Source organism: Psammomys obesus, unplaced genomic scaffold (assembly GCF_907164565.1).
Source record: "Psammomys obesus unplaced genomic scaffold, mPsaObe1.curated_primary_1811, whole genome shotgun sequence".
Classification (NCBI taxonomy): Eukaryota; Metazoa; Chordata; class Mammalia; order Rodentia; family Muridae; genus Psammomys; species Psammomys obesus.
Window position 1 is genome coordinate 416461 of NW_026596287.1, and position 23836 is coordinate 440296.

General features: G+C 40.2%; 3 protein-coding genes across 5 annotated transcripts in view; all 3 read right to left on the minus strand.

The window, feature by feature from the left end:
• Window positions 1-1536, minus strand: part of Zkscan8 (zinc finger with KRAB and SCAN domains 8) — an 18400-nt gene extending 16864 nt beyond the window's left edge. For all 3 annotated transcript variants that reach the window (XM_055596954.1, XM_055596955.1, XM_055596953.1), the window contains exon 1: window positions 1388-1536. The gene's annotated coding sequence lies outside the window, so the exon portion shown is untranslated. The remainder of the gene's footprint in view (window positions 1-1387) is intronic.
• Window positions 1537-8476: 6940 nt separating this feature from the next.
• Window positions 8477-9463, minus strand: LOC129668872 (putative olfactory receptor 1F12P). The gene is given in 1 exon segment (XM_055596971.1): window positions 8477-9463. A coding segment is annotated over 1 exon segment (987 nt).
• An 11718-nt stretch (window positions 9464-21181) lies between these two features.
• LOC129668858 (putative olfactory receptor 2B8) lies at window positions 21182-22126 on the minus strand. Its single transcript, XM_055596960.1, has one exon. The coding sequence runs from the start codon at window positions 22124-22126 to the stop codon at window positions 21182-21184; it is 945 nt and encodes a 314-aa protein (XP_055452935.1).
• Window positions 22127-23836: the final 1710 nt, after the last annotated feature.

The following is a 23836-nucleotide window of genomic DNA, read 5'->3' on the forward strand; positions in this document are numbered from 1 at the left end:
CCTTCCTTCCTTCCTTCCTTCCTTCCTTCCTTCCTTCCTTCCTTCCTCCCTCCCTCCCTCCCTTCCTTATGATCAATATTAAACTTTTAAAACAAGTGTCTCCCTTTCCCAACACACTTTTATTTCTTCCTCAATGTTAAAATTCAGAGCTGAGTAAAAAATGAGTCCTCTAGGTATTCTTCCCTATAATAACTTTGCGCATACACAGTGCAATGTTGGCAAGCACCTATAAACACTCTCCTTACATCCTATTCTTAAAGAACTTCCAGTCAGGCTTATTGACTTACGAAAGCACAGGCAACAATTTTAAGCTTCTTTTAGACCTACCAAGCTAATGCCTCGACAACTAAGGAAGGCCAACTCAATTCAAACAGTACTAGCTTTCAATAGATGTATTTTCTTGAGAAACGTCTGGGAACTGGATGCAAACCAGGAAAGATAATCTCCATGTTTTAAGAGATCAAGGAAAAGTAGATGAAACAAATGCTACGTTATCTCTAACGGCATTCAGTGAAATTTTCCCTTTTGGAGATTTTAAGTTATAATACAGGCCTCAGGTTAGGAGGCCAGGCACTCAGGAGAGGACCAGACACACAAGCGTGGGTTCCTCAAGGGAGTTCCCTTGATGAGTGTCCACATTTCAAGATTAATTACAAGGAACTCAAAATGTTCACATTCGCTAAAATAATGACTGCTGAATATGTCAGTGAACTTATCCAACTGAAAAGTATGTTGTCAGGTGGGGGTCAGAGGTTATTCGTTTGACAAAGAATATTCATGACTGACTTTTGGAAATGGAAATCCACTGGGGTTTTAAGCATCTACTTCAGCTTAATAGATTAAGTAAAGTATTCTGAATACGGTTTAATTTTGTCACTTTGGAATTACTGAAAGCATTTCTTTTGCACACAACCGCCCAGCCATTAGATCTACCATTTTCTGAATGCACTTCTTTTATGGCAAGAAAAAAAACCAGTAACAAAACAAACAAAAATCAAAGGTTTCCACGAGAGGCTTCGAAACAAAAAAAATAATATATACATATTAAAAAAGATAAAAATATATACATAAAAATAATATGTACATATTACTTTGTATATAAAAATAATATATACATATATATATATATATACATATGTATGTACATCATGAAAAAATGAGACCGAAAGGCAAAATTGTTGAGTAGAAACAGTGGACACAGGGGCCGGCTTTACAAGTAAGAGCGACTGCAAAATAACAGAGGACGACGGGCGATGAAGAGAGCAACCCGGAGGGAGGTTGGGGTCGGGTGCCGGGGCCTGCCGGGCTGCCGCAGGCCCTCGGGCGCCCGCTCCCCTCGCTCGGGCCTCCGCCGCCCGCGCGCCCCTGCTCGGCCGCCCGCACTCACCGAGAGCTCCGCACGCTGCCCGAGGGCGGGAGGCGGCACAGCGCGGACCGGGAAGCGCGCGAGGAGGCGCGAAGGACACCGAACCCGGGCGGGACCCCTCCAACCGCTAACTTGCAAACCCTCGGAGCCGCAGAACCGGGCGGCACGCATCTTGCCCGCAGCCACTTCCGGAAGCTCTCTAGGAAGCTGGGAGGTCTGAAAGCTCTATGGTAGGCCGGCAAAAGGACCCAGCGCCGCGCCTCCTGGCTGTCAGCTGCGCCGGGCGGCTTAGCCACTCCGGGGCCTAGGCACATCCTGAGGAGTGTGGTAGCTCTAGGTCGCCGACGCGTTTGCCTGGCCAGCCTCGGGCTTCAGCTGGCAAGCGCAAGAGTTGGTTGTCGATCGTAGACTCAGAGGCCTGGGCTGGGCTCGAGGAGTGTACCTAACGGATTTCTCTTTTACACGGTGCTTTCCTGTTAATGCTTCATGAATGACTCCAAATTTCCAGCACACCGCAAACTGAGGAGATTAGCCCTTTACAATACCTAGGAATAGTAGTACATCTTACGCTGTAAAGTTCCTACTGACCACTGTATTCCCTTTAGCTGTGATGTGTTTTCAGCCTCCCGATACTTTATCAATGGAAACAACAAAACTTCTGCAAAATAACCTCACCCCTAAACGTAAGATTTAAAGAGGGTATTTAGGTTATTAATAATGGTGGAAAACAATGAACATTGGTTTACTTCTTAATTTCAAAGGTGACTTTTTAATCTATTGTAACTTGTCAGAACAGAGCTGGTGGGTCTCATTCTCATCTAGGGGAAATGAGGCAGAGGGAAATTGAATGTCTTACCTAGCGTCATGTAATGAAATGGCCAAGTGAAACCTGGAATAGAGGTAGAAGTCATGTTCAACCAGGAACTGGCATACTTGGGTGACACAGTAACAAAGTTTGCCTTTTGTTCTTATTTTGTTGGTTTGTTTAGACGGATTCTCTCTGTAGCCCTAGCCGGACTCAATTCAGGGCAAATCTCCTGCCTTACCTTCTCAAGTGTTGGGATTATAAACATGAGCCAACACACCGGTTTAAAGTCTTCTTCAGTAACAGTGATTCGTCTTTCAAAACTGAACTAAATGAGAAATAAGATAACATTTGGCCCGCATTGTTTGGTTAGGGTTTTTAAATGATGTCTGCCTTTTTGCCCACTTTAAGGAAACCTCATGGACTCTGCAGTAGGATCTGACCACTTCTTAGGCCTAAGCATTAAAGAACTTTCAGTACTTTTCTCCTTTTAGCAGACTTTATTTACCATATAAATTCTCCGATATCTAATAAAAGCTAGACATACACAGAACTCTTCCACCCACAGGGTTTTCAGCTGTGTGGATTCTCTGATGTTGAAGAACACCTGTACGCTGACTGGGATCTTTTACTCTCTACTATAGGGCCTCACTGCAGTGTGTACTCTACAATGTCCAACAAGGTGTGATCATTGAAGGAAGTTTTTTTTAGAAACAATTATTACATTTATAGAGCTTCTCCCCAGTGTAAGTTCTCCTCTGAGCTGCTACTGAAAGTTTTGTCATATTCATCACATTTTCAGTCTTCTTTTCCTCTGTCACAATTTTAATCACTTGCCATTTTTAACAGCAGGTTTTTCTGTTAGGATGCTGAGATATATCTTTGCTAAGTCTGTTTATCACCCCAAGGAATTCTGTATCTACAGGCATATCTTCCTTTTGGGATGACTCTTCATTCTTATTCCTGGTTTTATCACCATTAACAAACAGTACATAAGTGTATTCTTTTCTAGGTTTGAGAAAGAAAAAGCCAATGGAAGAAACAATGTATAAATATAAAATAACAAAACAATATATATCGTATATTACATATATAATATATTTGATACTCTATTTTGGTTTTGGTAATATTCTAGCATATTCAATATAAAAAATACTAAGAGAGATAAGCAGGGGGATAATTTATGTGTGAATTTGTTAAGAAGAGGAGGCAAAAACGTGGATCAATGGATTATCTAGCAATGCTATACTCTGGGAAATAGACTGTAAATATGCCAAGAGTAAGGAGGGTCATCAAGGCCAGAGGATAGTGAGGCAGACTGTAGAAGAGGATAAAGACATAGAGCATCGTCAGTGCTTTTCAGAATTGATCAATATTTTGATTTTATAATTGACAGCACTGCTAGAGATCAGCTCCAGCACACAGAGAGAGGTGGGTCGCAGCATCAGCCATGACCAGATGAATGGCTGGTGTTTCCCTCTACTGCTCTTAAACTCTCAGGCTGGTAGCCTTGTTACTCTCTATACACACTTTAACTCTTAAACTTCCAGGCTGGTATCCTTGCTATTTGGTGCTCTCTATATATACAGTTTAATTCTACATGTACACTTTACCTCTATATACAGTTTAACTCCCAGGGGCCACTGGTCATGACAGCCTTTAAAGGAAAAGGCAGCAAAGGGTCTTAATCAGTCAAGCCAGGGGGCTCTTTTGACTCAGAGTACAAGTGGCTGCAGCCCTGACAGTTTCTTGCTGTAAATACAAGGGGTTGTAAAAAGAAAAACCTTAGTTCCTTTCAACTTAATGGCTGAGCAGTGAATAGTTCCTTGCTGGAAAGTAGAGTCCTAATGAGGGCCCACCCAAGAATGAAAACAACTGTAAAAGAAAAAAAGCTGTGACTATTCCCATCCTTGAATTAAAGCCAGAGGCATGTAGCTCTTGAACAGCAGGATGAACTGCTCTGAGATAGCCTTGAATTGAAGCCAGAGGCAGATAGCTCTCCAAGGGCAGGATGAACTGCTCCGAGATAGTTTTTTAAAAAATAAGGGCAGGGTGAATTGTTTTGAGAAAACTCACAAACGGCCAAAAACTGCAAACAACTAGCTGTAAACTATCTTCATGCTATTCTTGCTGACCAATCAATGTATAGAGCAAAAGTGGCCAGATTTTTAAGTATAAAAACCCTGTGCTTTGCATGCTGGGGGTCGTCTCCTGCCTTTGGAGGGGCGACCCTATTGTGACTGGAATAAAAAAACCTCTTGCTTTTGCATCGAGTTGTGGTCTGTGGGAGTTCCTGGGAAGAGTGCAACCTTGAACTCCTGAGCTGTGAGACCCCAGGTCTTAAACTAATTAAGAAGGGCATTAAGACTGCTTATCGCTGACTAAACTTAATGACTTAGAAACATGCAAAAATGTACACCTTTGGCAGACAAAGCAGGCAGATATTTATAAACTTCACACACACGTACACATACAATCAATAGACAAAACAAGGAAGCTCCCAAAGGCACCATTCTTCCACATATATAAACACACATACATAAGTATACATATATACATATATACAATTAGACAGACACATTTTTGGATGACCTCAACAACTGTATAATTCTGTCTTGGGTTTTTATAATCTCTAATACAAAGGTTCTCCATGTATGGAAAAAAATTACATCATTGAAAAATAGATAAACAAAAGGGGAGTTACAGTAGAACTATTAATCCTAATATCTAACTAGATATTTTGTTTAATATAAGTTAAAAGCAGCAGTTTTATCTATATGCTCAGTATGAGTTCAGAGCAGAGGTTTTATCTTATTTCATATGTACAAGTTTTTTATGTCAAGGTTGTTTCTAAGAAACAGGTGTCTGTCTTGTATAGCTAATTATTTATTGTTTTTTATATTCATACGGTCTTATCATGGTGTACACCTGGGCCTTATCTGTGGATCCAACTTAGAATGAATGTAAATCATACGGAGGTTCATATAGCCTCTAGCAGTTTTAGTTAAACTGCAGGAGGGTTTCAAAATTACTTGAATCAAGTCAGAAATTCTTTTAAAATCACCGCCAGGGGTTATGAAATCATCAGTTCGTTTAAACAGCACTGTGAAGGTACATCTTCAAAATAATCTGCAGGAAATCTGCCCAACAGGGTGAAGCTATAAGCAGTGAGGGTCTCTACCATGCCAGCTATATGAGACGCGCATGGGAAGGCAGTGTAGCGACAATAAGCAGTCTTGAGGCAAAATCCTTGGGGCCTTGCCTACACCAGGCGTACACCCATTTGTCAGCTGTGCAAAACGAGTGGGCCGCCTCCAGGAAGCTCACTTGCTTGCTTCTGCTAATCCAGCATGTAATTGCTCCCATCACTAAGAATCCTACTTTGCAAAAGCATACAGTCCCAAATAGCACAAGTATGGTTGGGGCCGTTTCAGGAATTGTTTGGAATTCCGTCTTAATCACAAGCTAAAGTTCATTTCATGATTTTGTTTTTCTTTATGGCAAAGTTTCGTAAAGTTCAAGTCGGCTTCAAACTTTGTATTTGAGGATGACATTGAACTCTTCATGTCCTCCTATCTCTACTGGCCAAGTGCTGAATTATGGGCGTGTCTCACGATCCCTAGCACCCTTAACATTTTTCTTAAAAATGAAACTCAAGTCAGCACCTCAGACAGAAATCACAAATTTAAAATGTTCTAAAATGAATCAATCAGAGATAGGCTAGTATGCATTATTTAATACATTCTGAGGAACAGTGGTAGAAGAATCTAAAAAGTATTTTGTTGTCCCTGATTAAATCACCTCTCTATAAAAGAAGAAAACCTTGTAAGTGTGGTAGAAACTCTGAGGGCTGTAAGATACGATGGTCCTGCTTTTGAGCTGAGGTATTTGCTGTCATTGTGCAGCTTGATGGCAAGGGGGTCGTGAAGCGCTCACCTTGTGTGTTTAGAAGCACATCTGCTGTGAAGTCATGTGTTCCAGCACGGGAAAATGCTGCCAGGGATGTCTGTAATTCATTAGATATTTGAGCTAGAATTTACACCTGTTACAGGTTCATAAGTCTTTGGGGTTATTATATTGGGTCTTCTTGAGAGACGTTTGTACTTTTGTGGGGGTTTTGCTGTTTTAGGCAATGTCACACTCTGTGTCGCCCGTACCGGCCCACAGCTCATCCTCTCCCTGCCTTGTGCTTTGGTATGCTACAGTTTCAGGTTTGGTTCACTGTGTTCACCCCTCTGGACTTTTACGAGTGCCAACTCTCTCATGATGAAATCCACTGGCAATGTTCTTGTTTGCCTGTGCTTATCAACTCAGTGTTACATATTTTCTTTTTCTTTGCCAATCCAATAGCTGAAAAAAAAAAAAAAAAAAAAAACCTTTTCCTGAGTTTGTCTTCCCCTTTCCATTTTCTGCTACAAATATCATTCAGCGCCTTCTGTGACAGACACTATTCTGAAAAGCAGAACTAGTCTTGAGCAGAAGAGTATGTACTTACTTTCATGGAATTTATAATTTGTGTGTGCATCCGTGTATGTGCGTGTGTTTGTGTGTGTGTGTGTGTGTGTGTGTGCACTGGTTGTTATTTATTACTCGCTCTTTCTGTAAGGAAAGTATTCTTTGGCCCAGTCTTGTGCTGTTCTCAGTGTAGATTATCATAGCCTCTCTAATTGCAAGGTGGCAACAGACATGCCATAACCAAAGGACAGAACTCCATAACGTTTTTGACCTGAAATGCTTTTCCCTCTTAGTAATTTCCCAACTAAATGCCCACTCTGAATTTTAGGGTGGAGTACACCTGTTGCATCCTTTAAAGGATTTCTCTGACTACTTTCTCCCTACTATATAATTCATCAGTATACTTATTTACTGCCTCTGGAACATCTATCTCCACGAACTCGATAATCATATTTGCTTTGCTCACTCTTCTTAGTGCCTTTCATAAAAATGATATATTATTTACTGAATGTTGAATGATTTAAGGTTTCCAGGAAGTCCAGTGTCAGCACTAACCATATCGTTTTGTTTTTGAGAGTCCCAAGAGTCAACCATGAGTTAACTCTCCCTGGGTTAAGGCTGGAACTACATTACATGCTTAGGTAGATGTGGAAACACGGCTGTCTTAGAAAACACTTCCAGAACATGAATCTAGGCCGAAGCCCAAAATACGAAGGCTCATTTTGACATTTGAAAAACCAGCAGTGCACGTGAGCTCCAGAGAGCCTTTCATAATGCTCAAAACCCAATTGTTTATCCCATGATATAGAAATGCCTGCAGTAGAGACAGGAAGATAGAAGCTTATCCACAGGGAGAAAGCTAAATTGAGAACTCCAGTAGGTTGCTCCAATGTCCTTATTCTATTTCTGCTAGTTGTTCGTGAGCCTTGATTTACTGATATTATCCTTCTTGTTCTCTAAATCATGATTCTCCCATCAACTCTGCTGGATGTTATAAACCCCTGACTTGAAGATCATTTACTACCTGCTACTTGCTACTTGTCCTTTTACTTTTGCTTGCTATCTTTTTAATTAATTCAGTCATTTAAGATTTAAGTACTGGCTATCTTAGATCATTGTCGATACTCTGCAGAGCATCTCCTTCTAGGACTCTTCTTGTGCTGCATGTATAAGCATTTCTCCCAGGAGTAGAACTACCGTGTAGAGTATATAAGTATCCTATGAGCCTTTCACAACAGTGGCTTTATTCTTTAATGTATTTTTTATGCCTGACAGATATTGTTACACACTTTTCTCAATCATTAGAGGCATGCTGTCCTGAGAAAATGAGCCATGCTTTACTCCCTGTGGCCTATACTCCTATTAATTTGGACTGTTAATTTTCTTATTTAGTTTTTAGTTTAGTTTAGTGTTTTTGTTTTGTTTTGTTTTTTTTTTTTGAGACAGGATCTCAATGTATAGCCCTGGCTGGCCTGGAACTCACTATATAGACCAGACTGGCTTCAAACTCTTAAGGATCCTTCTACTACTGTCTCCTGAGTTCTGGGATTCTAGGTGGGCACCATCACATCTGGCAACTTGGGCTGTCTTATGAACACATACAAATGTTGATTTCATATTTTATTATGACTTTTCAAGAATTTAAATTTTAAATATTTGTCTACATCAATGAAATATTATGGGACTCAAATGGATAAGTTCCAGGGTTACATCAGTTTTTAAAATTTGTAGCAAATTGAGGTGAGTGACACATTTCATTAAGTATTTAGTGATAGCTTTTAAAATGACAATAACAATAATGACATCAGCAGGCTTTCCTGCCTGTTGAACTTCTTTTAGAGCAGTAAAAATCACCAGGAAAGTATTTTACTATGGACAAAAGTCTTTTTAAAAGTTTTCTTCAGCTCGTTGTTCCTTAAGCTGTAGATGAAGGGATTCAATACAGGGGCTACAACCATAAAAATTACTGATGCAGCTGAATCATTTTCAGTTGACTGGTTTGGCGAAGGGCTCATATAGATTCCTGCGATGGCCCCATAGAAAAGAATAACCAGGGCAAGGTGGGACCCACAGGTTGAGATGGCCTTGAGTTTTCCTTCTATAGAAGTAATTTTCATCACCGCAGAGACAATGCGGCCATACGATGCCAAGATACACACTGATGGTACCACAAAGATCAGTCCCACCACATACAGAACCATCAACTGATTGAGACTGGTGTCAGAGCAGGAGAGAGGCAGGAGAGAGTTGATGTCACAGAAGAAATGGTGGATAATATTTTCAGAGCAGAAATGCAGTTGAGCCATCATGAGGGTATGCAAGAGAGGATTAAAGGTGGCAACGACCCAAGATAAGGCCAGCAGAGAGCTGCAGAGGCGTGGGGTCATGATGGTGGAGTAGTGCAAAGGATGGCAGATGGCCACATAGCGGTCATATGCCATCACAGTGAGGAGGAAATTGTCCATGTTAGCAAACATCATACAGAAATACATCTGAGCCAGGCACCCTGGGTAGGAGATGGATTGAGACTTGGTTTGGATGTTCAGTAGCATCTTGGGGACCGTAGCTGAAGGAAGGCAGAGGTCTACCAAGGACAAATTGGCAAGGAAAAAATACATGGGTGTGTGGAGGTGATTGTTTGAGACAATGGCTAGCAAGATGAGTAGGTTTCCAAACAGACCTGTTAAATAGAGACAAAGGAAGAGTGCAAAGAGGAGCCCTTGCTGGCCTGGCCAACTTGAGAAGCCCAGGAGGAGAAACTCAGAGATGCTGGTTTGGTTTCCTTGTTCCATTGGATGTACCTGTATGAAGAACTAAATAGATAAATAAAACTTCATTTGGTAAAACACAACTTCCTTTGGTATTTTTCTTTAAATATCTACCCAGTCTCAGCCCCATTTACCACATGATCTTCTTTTAGGTCATCCTGTCTCTTCTCTGATGCTCTTTGTGAAAGTTCATTGAGCCCCAAGTGTGCCTCTCTGTCTCATCTGTTGTCTTTATACCTGTTTTCTTTTGCTTTAAATGCACATCTCTCTCTGCTCAGTAGGCAGAGGCTCTTTTACTGCTCATTTTTATTAGTGTATATTAGCTGTACAAAATAAGATGATACCTTACGATATTTCTATTCATACATGGTTTGCTCATGCTCTATTACCCTATCCTACTTCTCTTCCCCTCCCCCTCCACTCTTGTAAATACCAAATTGTGCCCTCTTTGCTTCTACAGCCATTCCTTTTTCTAGATTACTTTTATAAATTGAGCACTGTGTGTGGCTGCCCGGCTATCTACTGTTGAAACACATCCATAGGTCTGACCTACGGCTACTTGCCCAACACTGTGATTCCAGTAAGGTTCTCTTCTCCAGATATGTGTCCATCATCATGAAAACCATCCTACATGAAAACCTGCCAGATACCTACCATTTAGGGTATGTAAGATAAGGCTTAAAATGGCTCATCTCCTTAAGTTTTAAAACAAAATAAATTCATTTCTCAACAATTATACAAAGTTACGCCTCCAAATTTAGCTTTCCTAAGCTGCATATATAAAAAAAAATTAAAATAAGTTTAAAAGTTATATAACACACATGGCTGTACAATGGGTATAGAAAAAGCCAAAGGAGAACATGGGTGTAAGGACATGGGTTTAAAGTAAAAACATTATTTTAAATGTTTTTGTGATATTTTTTTTCCAAGACAGGGTTTCTCTGTGTAGCCTTGACTGTCTTGGACTCATGTGGTAGACCTGGATGGCCTTGAACTCACAGAGATCCACCTGCCTCTGATTCCCAGAATGCTGGGATTACAGATAGACATGAGCCATTGTGCCTGGCTGTTTTTGTGATATTTTAATTAAAACTTCAAACAAGGGCTCATGTACACCAACTACCATCATAGTATTACTTCAGTTACTGTATTTCTAGGAGTTTTAGAAAACACCCCATACTAATACAACAAGCGGTCCTTACCAGAGACAATTGTATTAAGACTACATTTGTAAGAGTAGGAACAGATGCTAGAATGTGGGCTTGTTTAGTCAGTGTTGAAACCGGACTCTATCATCTGTGGGCTCCGGTCACTTGTGGATTCCATTACCCATGGGCTGCGTGGTCCACTTAGACTCACTGTCTCTGTCCTGGATAGGTGCAATAAACATCTGACCAGCCTTCCTTCCTATAGTCTTTCCCCTTGGAGTACCACTTTCCCCCCTCCTGTAGGATTATCCTTCAATCTAAAACAAAGCCAGATACTAGAGATGTTCATTCCTCCCTGGACCTGTCATCCTCCTTGGATCTGCATGGACCACAACAGCTGCCATCATCCAGACACACCTGACCGGAGACTTTTGAAACATAATTTGACCAGGTGATGGAATCTACATGAAGACAGCCCTGAATTTCTCCAGTTGGTAGATGAACTCCCTTGCTGGAGTTATGCTCAAAAGCCAAAGAACACTAGACTTAATAACTGATAATCATGGGGGGGACTTGCATGGGAAAATAATGTTACTTTTATGGAAATGTATCAAATGCCTTTAAAACCAATGTTAATATCCTCAAAAAACTCTGCACACACTATTTGGATTTCAACCCACTGAACAATTAAGTTGGTTCAATACCCCTTGTTTTCATAGTTGCTGCCCCTTATTGGCCCTCTAATTGTGCCGTGTTTTCATTTGATGCTCACACAGTCTCTCCTGTGACAGATTGCCATCATTGCTAGAATCACCACCATTCAGGCCATGGTACGTTACCAGGCCCTAGGGCCCTCTAATATAGACGATAGATTTCTTAAAGCTCATGATGACACTTTTCCATTATAAAATAAAACAGTGGGAGATGTTGGAAGGATCCTGCTGTTTGAGGTTGCAGCCTTTCCAGGCCAGATAGCCATCTGAGCTTGGTGCTAAAGTACAGGACTCCCTCTCCCCAGCCGGGCCTCCTGCTCTCTGCCTGACTTCATCTGGAGAGTCTCTTTAGCACAAATGCCCCTAACCACATTTGATATATGGCCTTTGGCACAGCTCCCTGCTAGCTCTCTACTCCCTGTGCCTATAGGATAATTAGGTGCTGTGTTTCCATTCATATGATAGGACCCTGCTGCTTAATGCAAACCAAGCATCCTTGAAGTGCCTAGTTCCAGCCAATTATGTACACCTATGCCTGGAGGGCCCCCCGACTCCCCAAGGGGTATATAGCCTTTGTTCTCTGGAAAGTTGAACTAGCTCCCTGAAGTGGTTTCCTGGGTGTGTGAGCCCTGTACAGTTCTTGCCGGCCACTCCAGGCATGCTCCTTGTCCTGTGCCCCTCCTGATGTCATGGGCTGGTGTGAGACAGCTTCCAGGCAGGAGGAGAACCACATCTGTCTGCCTTCTTTCTTAAACTACTCTGATTTTTACAGTTATTTTTAGTTAGCATGTAAGCAAATAGATCTCATTATGACATTCCTGATATATATTATCATTATACTTTGTTCTCTATTGAAATCTATTCAGGTAAAATGTGAATTTTTATATACACAGAAAACATTTATACTACTACATACCTAGAATAGTGTTTGGCTTAGGTCTTTAGTATGTATTTGTTGAATAAATCAACAAATCTTATTGAAGACTCGAGTCTTTTCTGCTATTATTAGGGACTGGTATGTTCCCCCGGTGTACATCTGTGGTGACTTCCTCTCTAGCAGTGCACTATAGAGTCATTTTGTTTTCATTATGTGGATTTTCGAAAGCATATAAACTGAATCTTGCTCATCTTTTTAGAGGCATTTAGTTTTATAAGTACTTTATGTTTGCTCATCAAGTCAGACTAGGTTTTTTTTTTTTTTTTGTGGAATGAACCGCATACCACAGAAAGGAAGATAACTCTATGGGAAACTCCTTTGCTGCACTAAATGGTAGGGTAGTGGATCGCTACCCTAGTCTACTGGCTTATGTCTGGGGCAGGCATTGAAGTCTTTTGGTGAAAACTAAGGAAAATGAAGTGACTCTCCCAGATTACTTATCATTGGCTGAATCATCAGGTGGGAATCTGAGTGTGAAAGAGCACTGGTACTTTGGACACTGGGGAACACACAGATCAAGGGAGATTTTTCTGGCAATTTCCAGAAATGACTAGAACCTCTTTCCATAGTTTGAAGATTTATAGTAGATAAACTACCATCCTGTAAGTGTTTATAACTATTCTTATGCCAAAAGACATAGATGATTTCAGAAAACACAGGTTTGATAGTATTATATCACTTGGCAGTTTCTTCCATGTAGCACTTGAAATTTTAGTTGAATAGGTGTTCTCTAGCATATGTCAAGAACAAAAGGGACAGGATTTTTGTAATAGGCTATCAAGGGGCCACAGATGAAGCAAAAGGCAAACTATGAGCTTTGCAGGAAGCAGAATTAATAAAATATTTATTTCCGGAAGCCTCCTTTTTGTGCTTTGCTCCATTTCTACCTTACGTTGTCCCGGAAGAAATGGCTGCTTTTACCTCTTACCATAATTTCATTTGTGATCCCAGGAAGTTCTCATATGAGCTCCTGCCCTCTTCTTGGTAATGGAATCTGTTAACCTCTTCTGTTCTAATCCAGGCTGCTCTTTGCTAATGTTCTGCCAGGGCCTGCTTCTGCAAACTCAATGCCAGGGACATCACTCCTCCCACATCCATGGTTGACAGGCGACCTTGTGATCTTTGGAGTCCACAGCACCAGCCCCTTTCTCTGTTTGGGATATCAGTTTTAGAATTCTCTGCCTTGAGGGCAACTACTTCCAGTGTGTGACTGAAAAGAGAAACTTCCAACAGAATACAACTCCTGTCTTCTCTTTTCTTCTACTCTGTTGCCTGGGAAACTTTACGGGAGGCAGGGACTGGCCAGCTGAACTGGGGTTAATTCTTGGATAGAGGAAGTATTATTAATATTTAGGATTTGAACTATGACCACTTTATGCTGTATGGACTGTACAATAGAGAGCGTCTGCTTGCTGAGACGGAGGAAAATAGATTTATAGAAAAAGAGATGAAAGCTACAGTATGTTCATCACCCATTCCTCATGCCTTAATCTCTGTGCCTTTGGCCTTCATGCCAAAATGGAATTAGAGTCTAATTCCACTTAGTTCTGAAGGCACAGGCTCCTTCATTTTGATTATGGTTTTGGCCAATTACATCCTTGTTGTTTACCTAGAAATTTCAACTACAGATAATCTTTTTCTAGTCTTTTCTCCCTTTTATTTTCACTCATGCCTATTATTAGAGATTGTCATAAGCTCTTAGTACAATCCTGTAACAAAGCAGTTGTTTATGGAGCACGCATAAAAGGACTGTCTACAGCTTACAGTATCCTGTAAGGAGCAGAAGCAGCTTCTCAGTAAGTGATGGCACACACAAAGAGGTAGATACAGCACTGCAGATACAGCTGCTGCGGAGTCCTGCGTGGCCATGTGAAGACATAAAAGGTAGAGTGACCACAGCCCATCAAAGACACTACACCTTTCACTTTCCCTTAACAAAGACTTTTTTTTTTCTATTAAGAGCACACAAAGCCAAATGAATACATTCTACAGCAGTACAGGAAATCATAACTTCTTCACCAAGATAAAAACAACAACAACAACAACAACAACAACACGGTAGTCACCACTATTCAGCACTCTCTGCCACACCACACATTTTCAACGTTTGCTGGTAACCATAGCAACCTTGTAATCATATGTCTTCATCTTGGCCATCATCACCTGTGCATTGCACTCTTATTATGCTGTCAATGTTTTAGTAGAGTCAGGACCCGAAATAAGGTTTTTTTTTTCTTTCCATTCTTCCTTCCTTTCTTTCCTCCTTTCCTTCCCTCCCCTTTGCCCTCCTCCTTTCCCTTCTTTTTGTGGTTATGGGGACTGACCTCAGGGCCTCACACATGCTAAGAAAGCTCACTGATATTAAGCCCCTGACAGAATTCCTTGATTTGAAATCTAGTCCATTTTCCACCATGTCTCTGCTGAATCATGGATTTCATATCTTCAAAGGCAGGCACCCACTTTTTGTTTAACAAATTCTAAGGTGGTTTTAGGTACTGACTGTAGGTTGCCTACAGTCTGAACTTATCTTGCTTGTCTAAAGACTGACGCATTTTCTTCCTGATTTTCCCGATCTGCTCACTTCCCCTGTTTACTTCCATGCACACTTACCAGGTGCTCATGTGATTTCTTTCAGTGAATTAACTTCCACGTCTCACTTGGAGGTAATGAAAAATACAAAATGTGAGACTGCGGTCCTTTGCTCAGAATGCACACGGATGAGAGAAGGACCAATTTTAAAGCAGGTTTCAAAAGGTGTAGTGTGAATGAGCGTGGCCAAAGGACTTCTCTATATTAAAGCTCAAAGCTTCTTTGAGGCCTGTGGGGACCCAATCTTGACAAAGTCCCTGAACTCCAGTAATAATTACTTTATATCCTTTGTGGTTTTCCACTTGTTACTGTAGGGACAATACTGTGGAAGATGATTCCCCAGGGAGACCCAGAGAAAACATCTAGAGATTGCTTGTATGCTTCCAACAAGGTTGCAGCTTTTCTTCTTTCCCACTCTCAGGACACAGTCAAACAACAAACATCACAACAGCTTGAAGAACAGCTTCTTATTTAGTAGGGCTGACAGTTCCCTAAATGTAGGTTCTATGTTCCCTGGTCAAAGCATTCTGTTAGCATTACCTTCTTGAGCTTACAAATGCCTGATCTTTCAATGGTACCTGACGTTCAAGGCCCCATTTTATGACAAAGGAGATGAGACAATGTGTATGTAGCCAGGATGCATGTATTTCATCATATGTTCTATTCCTCAGTACTGGGAGTAACATAATAGTGGAGTGAGCTTTTATAGGCTCAGTGCATAGCTTTTCCTGGGGCTAATACCAAAGGTCTTGGAAATGTTCTGCTCCAGGATTTTTTATACACATGGGAAAGATGGCCAGTTTGTGCAGTGCATGCATGCTATTGCTATTCTTATAATGCATATCTTTAACTGTCAATAGGTTTGCACCAGCAAGTGGTTTTCTGTATAACGAATCTCTGCAAAACTAAATGGCTTAACAACAATCATTTATATAGTGTGCAATTAGGTGCATCAGGAATTTGAACTGTACCAAGTTGAGTAGTTCTGTTTTTTAATTGACTCAGATAATTTGTTTGACTTAGGTACAAGGTTAGCTTGGGGTCACTGGCCTTGGATGGCTCATGCCTGCTTATCACCCCTCCCACTATTGCCTAGTAGAATAAATAGCCTGGGCATCTTCATATGATGTAAGGCAAGAGAGAAGAGTTAGATAGAAAAGATAGGTAGATAGATAGATAGATAGATCCAATATCTCCTGCAAAGAAGTTCTCTAGTTATCTAAATTTCTCCCTCTGGGCTTTACCTTTTAAAAGTTCTAATGCCTCCCATTAGCATCATAGCCAGTGGCTAAGCTTTTAATACACAAGTTATTGGGGAATATTTCTCTAAACTGTGGGAATCAACAATGTATGTTTTTTAAATTAAATTTTTATATATTAATTACAGTTTATTCATTTTGTATCCCAGCTGAAACTCCTTCCTTCATTCCCTCCCCATCCCACCCTTCCTCTCTCATCTCCTCCCATGCCCTTTTCCAAGTCCACTGATAGGGGAGGTCCTCCTCCCCTTCCATCTGACCCTAGCTTATCAGGTCTTGTCAAGACTGGTTGCATTGTCCTGTGGCCTGGTAAGGCTGTTCCCGTCTCAGGGAGAGGTGATCAAAGAGCCAGCTACTAAGTTCAAGTCAGAGACAGTCCCTGTTCCCCTTACTAGGAAATCCACATGGAGACTGAACTGCCATCTGAGCAGGGGTTATAGGTTATATCCATGAATGGTCCTTGGTTGGAGTATCAGTCTCAGAAAAGGCCCCTGTGTCTAGATTTTTTTGGTTCTGTTGCTTTCCCTGTGGAGCTCCTATTCTCTCTAGGTCTTACTTTCTCCTTGTTCTTTCCTAAGATTGGCTGCACGGCCCAAAGTTTGGTAATGAGTCTCAGCATCTGCTTTGGGTAGATTCTTTCAGAGGCCCTCTGTGTAAGGAGAGAACAATGTATGTTTTAAAGATAAGATCTCATGTATTCCAGGCTGGCTCTGAACTAACTATGTAGCTGGAGATGGCTTTGAACTCCTGATCCTCTTGCTTCCACCTTCTGAGTGGAGTTATGGTTCTGTACCCCCTCCCCAGTTTATGCAGTGCTTCATTCATGCCAGGCACATACCAGTGCTTCATGCATGCTAGGCACATACTTTATCACCTGAGCAACATACCTAGCAACAGCTCATTCTTTTATCTATACATAACATGTATGTACACATAAACAGCATAAATTTTATGTATGCTGATGTATATGTGGAATGAATTATAGCAATGACTTAAGGAACAACAAGGAGGAATTAGAAATATTTTGTTATTATAAGACATTTGGGGTGCTGGAGAGATGGCCCAGAAGTTAAGAATACTGGTTGTTCTTCCAAAGGTCCTGAGTTCAATTTCCAGCAACCACATGGTGGCTCACGACCATCTATAGTGAGAGCTGATGCTCTCTTCTGGTGCACAGGCACACATGCAGGCAGAATGCTGTATAAATAATAAATAAATCTTAAAAAAGATACACTTGATATCTGTGAAACTGTTTTAAAACATATTTAAATTATATGTAGATGATAATGCAAACTTTAGGGCAGCTGCGTAAGATTTATTATTTTATTAGTACAATTCAGGACAAGTAAGTGTCATGATACATAAAATGTGCAATTAAAAAATACAAGGCAAAATGAGAGCAGAAAACAAATACAATAACAATGACCAGGGCAGTGAGAACAAAACATTAGCAAATACAATAGATATTTATTTAACTGTGTGGATAATAACTTTAAGCCCCAATGATATAAATATGCTAATGAAAATATTAAGATTGCCAAGAGGAATCAAAAGATAAGGCTCAAATATATTATCTATAAATATCCCATACTGATTATGAATACAGAAATAGAAGCATATAGTTCTAGTGAGTACTAATTTTAGATAGAGAAGATTCCAAAGCATAAAAAATTACCAGCAATAACGAGAAACTTGGTAAAATGATACAAAGGTTAAATACAAAAGAAGACCTAACAACCCTTGGCATGCACACACCTGACAACAAAGATTATAAAATATTTATAAAATATATTATAAAGATATAAAATATTATTACAAAATAATCTTGTGTTTTAAAGTACACAGGAAAACACTTTAAACTGTAAGATGAAACTGGAGAATCCACTATTGTAGTTAGATATTATAGTCAGATGTTGTTTTTTGCTGATGGTTATCCATCTGTACTAAGGTTCTCCAGATGAATAGAAACAGAGAATATTTATAGTTATGAGGAGGAATTTATTTGATTGACTCATAAGATTAGAGGCTGTGAAGTTTCACAGTGACCTAGACCCCTGTTCAAAGGAAACCCATTGGCTGCTCAGTTTCCAAGTGGGTTCCCTAGTAAGGGGTACAGGGTGCTGTTTCTGACATGAACTCAGTGACCAGCTCTTTGATCACCTCCCCCTGGGGGGGTGCAGCCTTGCCGACCACAGAGGAAGTTGATGCAACCAGCCTTGTTGAGCTAGGGTCAGATAGAGGGGGAGAAGGTCCTTCCCTATCAGGAGACTAAGGAAAGAGCATAGGGGCTGAAGAGTGAGGGAGAGAGGGTGGGACAGGGAGGAGACAAGGCAGGGGGCTGCAGCAGAGATACAGATTGAATAAATCATAATAAATAAATATATAAATAAATTTAAATTTTTAAAAAGTTTCCATGGAAAGATTGCTGCCATCTACATTGTCTGATTATGTTGGCACAACACAGAGTTTTTATTTCCTTCTTTGTTTGGCTAGGGGTCTCAGTATCTCTTTCGATAACCTGGTGGGTAGAGTCTTTCAGAGGTCTTCTGTGGAAGGCTCCTGTCTTGTTCCTTGTCTTCTCCTACTTCCAATGTCTATCCTGTTTGCCCTTCTGAGTGAAGATTAGGCATCTTCCCTAGAGTTCTCCTTGTTGTTTACCTTCTTCAGGGCTATAGATTTTAGTATGTTTATCCTATATTATTATATGTCTAATATCTATTTAAAAGTGAATATATATCATATGTGTCTTTCTGCTTCTGGGTTACCTTGCTCAGGATGATTTTTTCTAGTTCCCACCATTTGCCTAAAAATTTCATGATTTCTTTTTTTTTTTTTTAATTGCTGAATAGTATTCCATTGTGTAAATGTACCACACTTTCTGCATCCATTCCTCTGTAGAGGGACACCTAGGTTGTATCCAGATTCTGGCTATTATGTATAGAGTTGCTACAAGCAAATGTCCATATCAAATGGTGGGGCATATTTTGGGTATATGCCTAGGAGTGGTATAGCTGGATATTGAAGTAGCATTCTTCCTAATTTTTTGAGGAAGCGCCAGATTGATTCCGAAGTCATTGTACAGGGTTACATTCCCACCAGAATGGAGGAGGGTTGCCCTTTCTCCACATCCTCTCCAGCATGGATCATCCCTTGAGTTTTTGATCTTAGCCATTCTGATGGGTGTGAGTTAAAATCTCAGGATTGTTTTGATTTGCATTTCCGAAATGACTAAGGATGTTGAGCATCTCTTTAAGTGTTTCTCTGTCGTTTGATATTCCTCTGTTGAGAATTCTCTGTTTAGCTTTGTCCTGGCATAGAAACAGAACTGGTGGACCAATGGAATTGAGTTGAAGACCCAGAAGTAAACCCACACACCCATGGAAACTTAATTTTTGACAAAGAAACTAAAACCATACAATGGAAAAAAAAGAGCATCTTCAACAATGGTTGAACTAACTGGATGTCTACATGTAGAAAAATGAAAATAGACCCATATTTATCACCCTACACAAAGTTAAAGTCCAAGTGGATCAAAGACCTCAACATAAAACCAGACACTCTAAATCTGTTAGAAGAAAAAGTGGGGAAGAACCTTGACCTCATTGGCACAGGAGACAACTTCCTGAACAGAACACCAACAGCACAGGCTCTAAGATCAACCATTAATAAATGGGACCTCATGAAACTGAAAAGCTTCTGTAAAGCAAAGGACACTGTCATCAGAACAAAATGACAGCCTACAGACTGGGAAAGGATCTTCCCCAACCCTAATATGCAGAATATATAAAGAACTGAAGTTAAACATCAACAAACCAAATAATCCAATTAAAAAAGTGAGGTACAGAACTATGGAAATATTTTATCCCAGAAATGAAAAAAAAAAAAATCAGTGGAGATGCTAGGTTTGGAATTTAAAGTCTTGTTTATATTAGATGACACTGAAAATGTCAAAGTTATATTTTCATCCAAAATCTTGCCATCGTTTCAGGCTTGGTACTAAATATGATCTGGCATCCACTAAAGGTCTTACAAAAAATTTTTCTATGAAACTTTTGTATCATAAACCAATATGTTTTTAATGAAACTACTTGTTATGGATGTAAAGAAAAGTCCAACAAATTATCATTAAAATAAATCATTCTTTTGTATTGTACACTAAAAAAAAAGAAGTCATCAAAAGTTATTTAGTACAGAAGCAGAAAATCACTACAGAGTTCACTCAACAATGTGCTAATTAATTTTAATTGATACAATGAAAGCTTTGTTCCATCATTTAATTAATGTAGTAATACCAAACCTTCAAACTCACTGTTGTCAAAATAAGAAACATTCAAGAATTTATAAGCACCCTGAGTTTTCCAGATAATTTGATTGTGTCTTTTGCTTAATTTTTACAAATCTATTTCAGTATATACTATTGTATTTACATGCACAAAATGTTTAAATAAATGTTAAAATCATTGGTTAGTTAAAATATTTTTAGGTTTTTATTAAATTTTGATTTTATGAAAACAGTCATTCACATACAGACATACAAACACAAATACTAAATATTGTTTTAAGAAATTATATAGTTAATTCATGGTAATTAAAATTTTAATTTAAAAATGATAGCATTTCACTCAAATTTTTGCTTCGAGATTTACCCAGCAGATTGCATTTTTTAAAAGATAGGATTACTGTGTATCCTTGACCGGCTTGATACTCACTCTATAGCCAAAGGCTGGCTTTGGACTTAATGGTTTTCCTGATACTTAATACCTAGTGCTGGGATTACAAGCATGTACCATAACACGTTAGACTGCATTTCTAAGAAAAATATCCCACATGATTATACAGAAATTATATGTGCTTATTATTTATTCATTCCACGTGGCACTCTAATATGTGATATATCCAATTTAGGTTACCTTATCTTTCTTCTAGTTTCTCTGTAAGGTTTAATTCCATAGTAACAAGATTTAGATTATCTACCTATTATCTATCTCTAATCATTTCTTCATCTATCAACCCAACTGAGTTCTCAAAACAGTGCTTGGTACGTAGATGATTCGTGAAGGCTTATTAGCGTAAGTTGAAACTAGTTTTCAGATACACAGAAGTCTCCCAAAGCTCAAGGGTTGAGGACCGGAAGCCTTGCGTTAACTCTTTCTTGAATCTGCGGTTCTTCCCACGATTCTCCTGAGAGCGCTTTTGACTTCCTTGTTCCTCAGCGTGTAAATCAGGGGATTCAGCAGAGGAGTCACCAGAGTGTAGAAAAGTGCAATGCTTTTGTTCACATCTTGTGAGTAACTGGAGGGAGGCTGGAGGTACATGGAGATGAGTGTGCCGAAGAAGATAATCACCACCAGAAGGTGCGAGCCGCAGGTTCCAAACGCCTTCCGCCTCCCCTGGGCCGACTTTATCTTCAGAACTGCACGGGTAATGTGGCCATAGGACACTAAGATGAGCGAGAGGGGTACCACCAAGAAAAAGACGCTGACAGCAAAGAGCTCAGCCTCGTTAATGAAGGTGTTGGTGCAGGCTAGTTTCAGCATCACTGGAACTTCGCAGAAGAAATGGTCCAGTTGGTTTCTGCCGCAGAGGGGGAGAGTCATGGTCAGTACTGTCTGTACCACGGAGTTACCGAAGCCGGTGAGCCAGGCGGTTATAACCAGCTGTAAGCAGAGCTGTGGATGCATGATCACCGTGTAGTGGAGCGGGCGGCAGACAGCGGCGTAGCGGTCGTAAGCCATCACCGATAAGAGCACACACTCCACTCCCCCGAGTCCCAGGGCAATGAACAGCTGGGTCACACAGCCACCGTACGTGATGGTCTTGTCCTTACCCTTGAAGTTGAACAGCGTCTGAGGGACAGTGCAAGTAGTCAGACACAGATCCATGAAGGAGAGATTAGAAAGGAAGAAATACATGGGGGTATGGAGGTGAAGGTCTACCACCGACAGCAGGATGATGGTACTGTTGCCCAGGAAGCTCAAGAAATAGATGACCAGAATGACCACGAAGAGGGCTGTTTCCAGCTGAGGCCTGTTGGAGAAGCCCAGGAGAATGAATCCGGAAAAGATGCTGCCGTTAGCTCTGTCCATTGCAGTCTACCTGTGGGAAGCAAGAGAGCTAACTCTTACCTGGAGGCCCTATGCTGTGTTCTTCTCCTGTTCTTTATTGGGAAATGGCTGATACTTTTGCTTGCAAGCAGCTACTGTGTTGCTGTTTTCCACAGCAGCATCATTTTCTATGTCTTTTCTTGAAACAGCTTCATTTAGTGTTGTTACCTTTGTTGAGAGCATGAGTGTGTTAAGCAGTAGGAGGCACAGCTCTTCATCTGGGTCAAGTCGCCTAATAGATGGTAGAGGAAAGGCTTAATCTGGATTTACAGTATGCTCTCATAACTGCCAGGCACCCTGCCTTTTTGTGATTGGATGAACTTTAGAGAGAGTTGAGTGTCTCGAAATTAAATCCAAATTTCCTCAGTAAGATACAAATTTGCTTTTGTCTTGATCCTTCTATCTTAGGTCTCATCAAAGAATTGAAATATTTTAGAATGCTTTTTCTAGTTCTTTTCTGCACAGGAAAAATATTCATTGTTTGAAAATACATAGGAAAGGAAAGATAGCATTTGACAACTTATAGTAGAGCAACGAATTTTAATACTTATGCAAATGGAATATGGACAGGTCCCATAACCTAGAATAATTTGGATGACTGGAAAGCCACTACCGCAAATGGTTTTAGATTTCAGGGCATTGATTCCTTATTGGTGCCCTCCAGCAAAGAGCTGGGAACTGTCCAATGCTTGCTCCTTTTCTCACTTTATAATTAAAAAAAATTCTCAGTGTAACAGAGCTTTTTCCCCCACCTTTTTACTCTGAACTTTAATATCAGCTTCATAAAGGAATCCTCTTTCTTATTTAAATAACTGGTCATGAAGTCCCTTTTGCATTTCTTTCTCGCATAGGCCTCCCATGATCAAATGTATAGTACTACATAGCACCAGAGCCACCAGCATCCTGAACAGTTCTACAGCTGAGCTCCATCTTCAGCCCTAACAGCAACATAGCTGTGACCTACAAAGGGGTCTGGGCAGCAGAGGAGGGGGGTAAATTAGAATAAAGTACGACATATATGCACGAAGATGCCATAAAGAAACCAATTGCTTCGCATGATACTTTAAACAGTTAAAAATGTTTACAATATTACAAAGCGTGAAAATAAAAAGAAATGGGCCGGGGTAAATTTCTTGAGTAAATAAACACGAAAGCTTAAAATGAAATAAAAATATAAGCTTAAACATGTTCACGATGCTGGCTCGGTATGGTAGTTCAAACACATAATCTCAGGGTAGAAGGATTAGTTTTCCAAAGCCATCTCCAGTTACATGAAAAGTTCAAGGACGGGTGGGGCTAGATGAGACTCTGTCTTTAAAAATGGCCATAGATTATTAGTAACTAATTTAGGAATCACTGAAGGTTTTAGGTGTCCTGGAAGAAAATATTGAACAATAGCTATGCAAGTTTCATTATCTCATGTAGAAGGGAAAGGTTAGTGCCTGAAAAACTCAGTCTGTTGGGAAAGATGAAGTTTCATTTCCGTTTCCTCCCATCCATTAGACATGGATGTTGATAAGCAGTCATGCAAAGTCATACATTGTCTTTTGTTGCTGTCTTGTGTGGGATCTCGTGGGACTCGGTTAATCCTTTATAAATGTAATCCCTCTATTCGAAAGGTTTCTGACTGGCTGAGGAGATACTTTACCTTCTGTCTACTGTGCCTTTCTTGTTGGATTCTTGGGCTCCTGC

Coding starts and splice junctions, on each gene's coding strand:
- LOC129668858 (XM_055596960.1), bottom strand. CDS start 22,126: ATGGACAGAGCTAACGGCAGCATCTTTTCCGGATTCATTCTCCTGGGC.